This window comes from Bidens hawaiensis, unplaced genomic scaffold, assembly GCF_021521415.1.
Source record: "Bidens hawaiensis isolate Kalapana, Puna unplaced genomic scaffold, B.hawaiensis_p1.1 tig00024989_1, whole genome shotgun sequence".
NCBI lineage: Eukaryota > Viridiplantae > Streptophyta > Magnoliopsida > Asterales > Asteraceae > Bidens > Bidens hawaiensis.
In genome coordinates this window covers 195,925-205,372 of record NW_027493966.1, presented here as the reverse complement: position 1 = coordinate 205,372, position 9,448 = coordinate 195,925, and the positions used below count along the sequence as shown (strand labels likewise).

The 9,448-nt window shown below is 33.6% G+C and overlaps 1 protein-coding gene across 1 annotated transcript; it reads left to right on the top strand.

Annotated features, from left to right (window-relative positions):
- The first annotated feature begins 3,691 nt into the window (after positions 1-3,691).
- LOC143570470 (uncharacterized) lies at positions 3,692-5,016 on the top strand. The gene is made up of 3 exons (XM_077056114.1): positions 3,692-4,622; positions 4,688-4,853; positions 4,941-5,016. The coding sequence occupies exons 1-3, from the start codon at positions 3,692-3,694 to the stop codon at positions 5,014-5,016; spliced, it is 1,173 nt and encodes a 390-aa protein (XP_076912229.1).
- The last annotated feature ends 4,432 nt before the right edge of the window (positions 5,017-9,448 follow it).

Genomic DNA, 9,448 nt, shown 5'->3' with positions numbered 1-9,448 from the left:
TACACGTTTATTGAAATATAGTAACTGTGTACCTTCCAAAATATAATGTTCTAACTTATAGTGATGAAAATACTTAGAAACCCAATGCACAAGTAAGATGATAAACTTATAATGGTTTCCAAATTTAATATTTAAAAACGGAATTGTAGATTTCCAAAGTTGTAAAACTAATAATATTTTTAATGTTATAAATATTTAAATTTTATATATCGGAATTGTTGAAATTCTATCGCACCTACTCATGTGAAAAAGTGTAAATCATGGGCCATGTTTTAGGGGTTATGATTCAAACTAAAAAAAAAAGGTGGATCAAACATCATCAACAGCACACTCAAGTTTCACAATCTTTTAAGTTTCTTAACAAAAGAAAAAAATTGCAACATAAACTTAGATATACGTGTTCTATAATAAATTGTTCACAAAATCCAAAAAGAAGTGTTGGATAAAATTGGTTAAAGGTTGAACATAGCAGCTGTTAAAAATATTACTAAGCTATCCATAGCTTCAGTTAAATAATAAAATCAAATTAAAATAAAAAATATTAAGCATAGCATATATGCAATAACAAATAACGAACATCCAGTAATTATTAAATTAAACTAAACATAGGACGCTAAATTATAGCACACCAAACAATATAGATGAAAACTTTCCACATGACTGAAGATGGCAACAATTAGCAATTGCAACAATGATAATGAAATCATAAATTTGTAGCACTTCAAATTTTAAAAAAAAAATATAGGTGGCCTAAAGCTAATCAAGCATCAAAACGATTTCAAAATAACATAACATGAGAATTGATGGATCTAAAAGTAGGAATTGCAACCAGAATAAGTCATCGGGTTCTGCAACAATTGAAGTAATGGTTATGAATCAGCGGCGGTGTGGATAAACCGTATCACAAGTGTAATCGGAGAAAGAATGGAAAGAGCAATCAGGTTTTGTAATCGACAAGGGGCTGATCTAAATCGGCAGCTGCGGTGGTGATGAACGATCTATTTGTGTTTCTTTTAAAGCGGCATTGAGGCTTCGTTCCCGAGTTTCATTTAACAAAAGAAAGGAAAGGAAACAAAAGGAAATTTGAAGGGAAAAGAAATTATAGGAAAGGTAAAATGTGATTTCATTTCGTGTTCCCGAGTTTTAAAGAAATGAACGAAAATTAAACATTTTATGTGTTCCCGAGACGGTAGGTAAAGAAAAGAAAACTACATTTTTACATTTATACCCCCAACTCACCTCCTATTCTTCCACCTTCTTTTTCCCCCAAATTCCATCCAGACCATAAAAAAGCTCTCAAATTTCTTCATAAAAAACAAATCTTTACATTAAAGATCAATCTTTATCCTATAATCCTCAATGTCAACCTTCCATTTACTCTTGAATTAACACCATTTTTCAATCTTTTCGTGATCTGCAACAATGGGTTGCTGTTTCACCAAGAACCATCACCAAAACCCCAATTCCAATAGCTACAAACCTCAACAACAAATTATTCACCAGCAGCAGTAGCAACACCACCAGCCACGTCAGTAGCAGCCGCCGCCAACTACCAACCCAACCCCATCACCACCAAAACCCTAGACCTATTCAACCATCAAACCCTAACACCATTTTGGGTAAGCCATGTGAGGACATAAGAAAGCACTACACACCTGGTAAAGAATTGGGTTGAAGACGAGGGTAAAACTGGAACTAAAATATGAACATGATGCTTATGTTTCTTTTCTCTTCAAATCCTACCAATTTGGAAGGAAATAGATTTACACTAAAAACATTTTCCTTTCCTTTCTTGCCAAACCCTTTCTCTTCATTAAAAATATATGGAACACTCATTTTCCTCAATTTCCTTCTAAACCCTTTCTTTTCTCTCCATTAATATAACTCAGGAACACAGCGTGAGAGTAACCTAGGGTTACGATTGTGCTAAAAGAAAAACAAACCGGGTTTGGCAATATATAGATCCGAAAACCAATGTTTGGGTCGGGTAACGGCCCAAGTGGGATCGGAGAAAAGTAATCATATATTGAAAACGGGTTAAAAAAGGTGGGGAAGGTTGAGAGAGTGACATGTGGCACAGCGAGTATTCTTTTATTATATAGAAAATTTTATTTTTCTTTAATTATATGTTTTTTTCGTATCCGTATAATTATGTTATTAAGTTTTTGTTTTAGGTTGCTTTTCATATTTTATTATTTTTGTTTTAGAGCTTTTCTTGAAATTTTCAGTTAGTGGTTTTTTATTTTAAATTCAAAATGTTATTATCGGTACTTTAGAGGGGATGTATGTCTTAGAGACTGTTTGTTTACATCTAATTGAACCATTCAGATGCTTACATTTGATTCATTCAGACTTCAGACTGTTTGGTTCCAAACAGAAAAACATCTGAATGGTTAAAATTAGGTCTGAATCATTCAGACTTATTGTTGTTGTTGAAGTGGTTAGAGGCTTATTCAGATCTGACTCATCAGATCTGAATGAACCAAACAGCCTAGTAACTTATGTTGTAATCGACTGAACTAGTCCGCCATAGAGATTGTATGTCGGTGAATGCATATTTGTCTTTGTTGAAATATACACATACGTGTGTATAGAATATAGATTCATATAGACTGTTTCAATTTTGAATTCAGTAGTTATTTTATTATTTAAAATCCAACAAGTGAGTTGTAACCCAAAATGTTTATATTTCAAATTCAAAAGGATATATTCGAGATATCAAAGTATTAAATGACAATATGGAAAGGACTATAGTTCACTGATTGTGGAAATCGAAGGGTTGTGTGAAGATTTAGAAATATATGACTCAATCTAGAAAAAATCTAGGTATACTGTTAAAACAAAATCATTCTTTCATTCATCTAGAGTAGTCAAATACTATTACCATTTATAGAATTACTAATAAAGTTATAAATGTAACTTTAAATGTTGTATTAATTTAGCTTTTTAGATATTTATGAATTATATAATTTTTTACCAGTTGGGTGTAGATACAAAACATATTTACCATATTAGTGTACTTCTAAAAATATTTACTAATATGGGTAGTTTTTATTAGTTTCATTATTAAAAAAGAAAAAAAAAATAGACGCTTCACACATTCCCTCAACCATATCCCCGACATCTCCGACGTTTGCTCTCCCATAATCAAACACAAGTAAGGAACCTGCAACAGATCTCTCCACGATTTTGATTCGAGTCTTGGTTCGAATCGCACTATCAGATCCGTTCAGACCTCGGTTTCGGTGTAGAGGGCGTTTGGTTCACTCAACGGTTACTTCGATTATATTCAAGTTCGTTTATGCTAGTTTTTTTTTATTTTGATTACATGTTTCTACTGTTACGTTTTGATTTAGTTGTGTTGTTGGCACTCCCATTTCGAAAAAAACGATTTCTAAAGTTTGCTGTTGATTTACATGTTGATTTTACCCATATATGCTTATAATAATATATGTTTCAGATTTTTTAGTTTGCAATTTGTTTATAATAATTCAGATTGTGTAGTATGCAATATGTTTATAATAATATATGATTTTACTAACATAAGCATAGCTATAATTATTATATGTGCCATATATTCAAAATCGCATGTCAGATTCTTCAATATAATTACTTTATCTATCATATTTATCGTGTTGTTTATTTTATCTCAGGTTGTTGCATTATGAATAGGGTTAATGTAATATCAGACATGATTCAAAATGAGGATTTTAACGCGATGTCTCAAATTGCTATTGTAAATAATGATGATGTGGAAGATGTGGTAGATGATGAAATTGGAGATGAGATTGATAGTGATACGGATGATGAGTTTAAAGAAGACGGAACTGGAGAAGAAACTCAGGTAGATGGAGATGGAACATCAAACAATAATGTTCAAGTGCCATCGACATATACCACTTTGGAGGAAATTAATTTGAATGTTGATGGCAATTGGATGGTACGACAACGTTCTGAGACTAAAAATGATTTTATTCGTGAGTTGGGAAATGATTCTTTCAATGACAAGGAAGAATTTATCAAAGCTGTCAAGCTCTACAACATCAAGACACATAAACACTTTGAGGTTGTTGAATCACATTCAGACATTTGGTCCGTAAAATGTAAGCTACATAAACAAGGATGCAAATGGAAACTTCGTGCATGTAAACCTAAACGTAGTGGATCTTTTGACATCACAAAGTATACCGGCCCACATACTTGTTTGCATTCTAACATTACTCAAGACCATCCTCACCTAGATGCAAGCTTGATCGCTCAAGAAATACAACACCTTATAAAAGAGCAACCATCTATTAGCATTTCTGCTTTAAGCGCCGAAGTAGTTAATAACATAGGATATACACCTTCATACAAGAAGGTCTGGGTAGCAAAACAAAAGGCGATTGAACATGTCTTTGGAGATTGGGATGAATCTTATTTAACTTTACCTAAATTTATGGAGGCACTACAAAAGTTCAATCCCGGTACCATCGTTGAATGGTGTGTTTTGAGACAGACCGGTGTAGATCATGTGGAATTTAGATGTGTTTTTTTGGCATTTGATCCTTCTATTAAAGGATTTAAGCATTGTCGAACTGTGATTAGCATAGATGCCACACATTTGTATGGGAAGTATAAAGGTAAGATGATGATTGCAATGGAGTTGATGGTAGTAATCAGATATTGCCTCTTGCATTTGCTATAGTTGAAAATGAATCTTATGCTAGTTGGAGTTGGTTTCTTTCTCATGTTAAGAAACATGTCGTCAAAGATAGTGAAGGGATATGTTTAATATCCGATCGTCATGCTGAGATTCTAAAGGCAGTTAATGATCACGGATCTCCTTGGTTAGAGCCACATAGTTTTCACAGGTATCATTTATTAGAATTTTATTTAATTGATTCAGGTTTATTTTTCATGTTAATAACATTCATCAGTTTCCATATGTATTGCTTAAGGCATTTTATTAACAACTTTAATGATAAGTTTCGTAACTCACAATTGAAAGCTTTAGCATACCGTGCGGGGAGTTAGAATCAAATTAGAAAGTTCAACTCTATTATGGAGGAAATTGGAAAAATTAATCCAAAATCTCGCCAATGGCTCAAGGAACATGCACCCGAAAATGGACACTTGCACATGATGGTGGAAAGCGGTATGGGCTACTCACTACAAATTTGTCAGAGATTTTCAACAGTGTACTTATAGGTGCACGTTTCTTACCAATTACAGCATGTGTTCAACTCACATTTTATAGATTAGTACACTATTTTAATGTGAGACGCCCTATAGGATTTAGTGCTCGAGCTAACGAAGATATGTATACTCCCCATGTTTTGGCCAAACAAGAAGCTTTAATGTCAAAAGCCGGTGCACATTTTTTTAGGGATTTTAACCAGCAGAAGGGTATATTTAAGGTGATAACTCAAAAGGGGAAAATGTCCAAGTAGTTGAGTTGTATAAAAAAACTTGCACGTGTTATAAGTGGAGATATTTAAGTATCCGTGTTCTCATGTTTTGAGTGCATGTGCCAAACTTTCTTTGAAAACTTGGCAATATATTGATAAATGCTACTCAATTGCTAATTATTGTGCTACTTGGTCGTTTGAGTTTTCTCCACTTCCTCATGAAGCTTATTGGCCTAACTCATCATATGTTAGGGGATTACTTCCAAATCAGATCTAAAACGGGATAAAAAGGGTCGTCCTCGCTCAACAAGACTACGAAATGGAATGAACATTAAGGAAGGGAAAAATCCTAACACTTGTGGAATTTGTAAATTGCCTGGTCATAATCGAGCAACATGTCCTTTGAAGCCTAGAAGAATGGATGCCTAAGCGGGTCGAGTCGTTTTGATTATTAATTTAGATATGCATTTGATATTGATATCACTAATGGATTGACTTTATTTGGTATTTTATTTGTGTTTTGTTGCTAAAAAGACAACTATTTTGATTCATTTTGTGGTTGGTATTAACGGAAAATTGTTGTTTGTTCATGAATTATTGTAGAATTTTTTCTTATTTTTGCAGAATTTTTTTTTTAATTTATGCAGCTTTTTGAATTTTTTTAGAATTCTTATGAAATTTTCTTAAAATTTTGATATAGTAAACAACCAAAATATGATAAATCTTATTTTGCTGAATATTAAGCTTTCTAATTTTATTATATATTGAAAAGAAGTAAAAGATATATGTAGATAAGTTAAAAACAAAAAGGATTTAAAAAAAGTACTCAATTTGGTAAATATTTTTAAAAGTACATCAAAATAATAAATATTTTTTTGTAACTACACCAAGCTAATAAAAAACTATAAGTCCATATAAGTATATTATTAAATTTAACTTTTTTATTGCATTTTTGTATAACATGAACTTTATTAAAGAATGAGCCAAAACTTATGCACGTGTGGAATTAAAGAAATTTAAGAAGTCCTATGCACGTACTTCTACCATGTTATTCGCTAAAGTTGACCGAGTTATCTACAACATTTTTTGAATTATTTTGAATAAATCTGTTTGTAACTTCCGGAAAATTTTGAACCAATTTTGTCAATTTTTAAAAGGTTGAAGGACCAAAATATTTACTTTAGAATGGAAAATAAGAAAGTAGGTTTGTCCCACATTGAAAAAAAAAAGAAAGGGGATCCATCCCACATGAATAGAAAAAGGAAGTGAACTTATTCCACATCGCTAGAAAGACAAACTTGTGAACTCCTTATAAGAAAGAAGGCTTACAAGATAATATTCTTGTATTACAAGACACACTCAATGGTTTTAGTGAGGGTGCGAAGCACCCGACGTGCACGCGCTTGGGCTCAGGGGAAGTGCGATGGGCACAATGTGACACTTTGATGACGCACTTTGCACACTCGCATCATTGCGAGCCGTTTGAGATTTGCCTAAGTATTTTTGTGGAAAGGAACTGAAATGAAAATTTAAAATTTTTCTTCTCTTCGCGTTACGTGATAGACAAAACTCACGTCCATTGCGCTACGCGACGGACCGGAGAAAACCCGAAGATGGGCGGTGTCGCGCTACGTGACAGTTCCTTTCCTTTGACCGACGTGCTACGCAATATAGCTATCAAGCAAACGAGACATGTGTCGTGTCACATGTCGACACACAGCACAATCTAACGCTGAGTCATCAGCAACACATCAATACCCATGCATCGTGCCACGCGATGGGGCGTGTAACTCCCCATCGCGGTACGCGACCAGCCTGGAAACATGTTATAAAAGGGGGGGGGGGGGGCGAACGAGGTTGTTATCCATGCACTCCACACATTCGTTTTCACATACATAGCCTTTAGAAGGGTGTCGACGAGCCACGACCCCAAAGTTTCAACAGTTTAGGCACCTGTACGCGATATAGAGTAGAAGTATTGGTCAAGATTAGGCGCTTAACTCCAAATTAGTATCCGTGTAAGGTACGGGTTCTGCTTAATTTATTGTTTTATTACATTGGCTTAGGCCCTAGTTACGGATATAGCTCAAACCTTGATCAAATTAAGTATAAACATAGCTTTTCATATGCAAAGGTTATAGTTAAACTAATGTTTCTTTATAACTAAAGAAACATAAAGTTTTACATGCAAGAGATATAGTCAAATTGATGTTTCTTCATGAAGAAGAAACCTAGCATTGACGTTTCTTTATGAAAAAGCAACGTAGCATATAAATGATGAAGAAACAAAAGCACTAAAGGTTCAAATGTTTTATACAAGGAAATGGTATATCAAGGTTAAAGCTCTGCAAAACAGACTAAATGTATGAAGCTAGATTGTTGATCTAGTTATTTACAAAAGGTTATTCTCATACTATAGGTCTGAGATAACATTCAAGCATAATTCAGTGAGACACAATGATCATAACAAAGGTGAATACGTATAATCTATTTACAAGCGTGAATACGCTCAAACTTTTATAACTCTATAAACGAGTCATTAATAGTTTATATGGGATTATTTATCCCTAATACTTTATAAACAAAGGTAATCGCTAGCCCTCATGCTACCTTATATGTTTGTCTGGATCCTTACATATGTTAGCAGTAGATGAGCACACCGCGCCACAGCTGGTCATTCCTCCACCATGACGAGCCGGATCTAAGTAATATTCGAGCGGGGAATGATCTTGTGTATATTGGTAGTTGCTAACTACTCAAACGTTGCGGTGTTTGCTAAGCTTGAGATTGAGTTTATAATACTGTGAATTCAGAATTTTAGAACTTGGTTATTCTCTTTGCCATGACAGGCCGGGTCACAAGATAATCATAGAAAATAATTAAGCAAATATAATGTTATGATGTCAACGTGTTTACCAGCATGTGTTGCTGACGTATTTTATAAATTGTTTTACAGGTAACCAAGAATATGAGAGAATGGTGGTGATAGACATTAGATGATTTGATGGCTCAGGTGTTTTTATATTGTTAAAGATGTAAATAATGGTTTCTATGTTAAACACTTTTTGTATCAACTATTAGGTATTTAATTCCCAACTTTTCAAATATAATATTATTAAAAGACTTCCGTTTTGCAACATATACTATGATGTATTTATAAAATGTGTACCAATTATTAGTCATACTTCTATGCCCTAAGATGGGGTGTGACATTGTTTGTTAGTTTGTTGCTTATTTTCCTAGTCCATAGGATTTATCGTTGGAGTTTTTCCTATGTAAGTTTCATTTGTTTTTCTTTGTGACTTAATCATTCATCAGAATCAATAAAAAGATCATCCGTACTCTAATTAAGATTCCTTATGTTCTTATTTACTTATTGTAATCAAACTCTAAATACCAACACAATTTTCATATTGTATGATGCAACTACGCGAATTTATTCGCCGTCGTCTTCATTCTCGATCATCTATTAGTATTGGTGTAAGGGTAGTAACCGATAGACTAATGTAATCATAACACACATTAAGTAACTTAGGGATGTACGGAGTGCACGTTTGCTTGTTATGATCTTAGGAGCAAAAACAAGGTCCCGGGAGCGCCCCTTGTTGCGGGATCCTAGGATCACGACCTCGCTACCAAGAGACAGAGCCCCTCGCTAGGGTATTGTTTTGGAGGTAATATCAATAAAATTTGAATTTTGAAAATAACTGCATAAGACAATTATCTAGAAACCCTTGCTCTGGAGATAAGCATGCCATTGGTAATACTTGTCTATTCTCTCTAGTTCATCTCTCTCACACAAATCAGTACAAAGTCTTAATGTTTGGAGTTTTATCTAATTATAGTATTTTGGAGAACCATCAAAATAAATTTTAATTTGAAAGTTATCACACAACTCTCTGATTTATCTGGGTTGAATTTCCTAAAATCCTCTACAACATCTCGTTAATATGCTTACAGAGTCCTTTATATTTGTTTTTAGTTTTGACTTTATTCGGTTAGGTTTGTAACAGTGACTACAATAAACCCATTAAAGTAAACACATATAATATATTGAC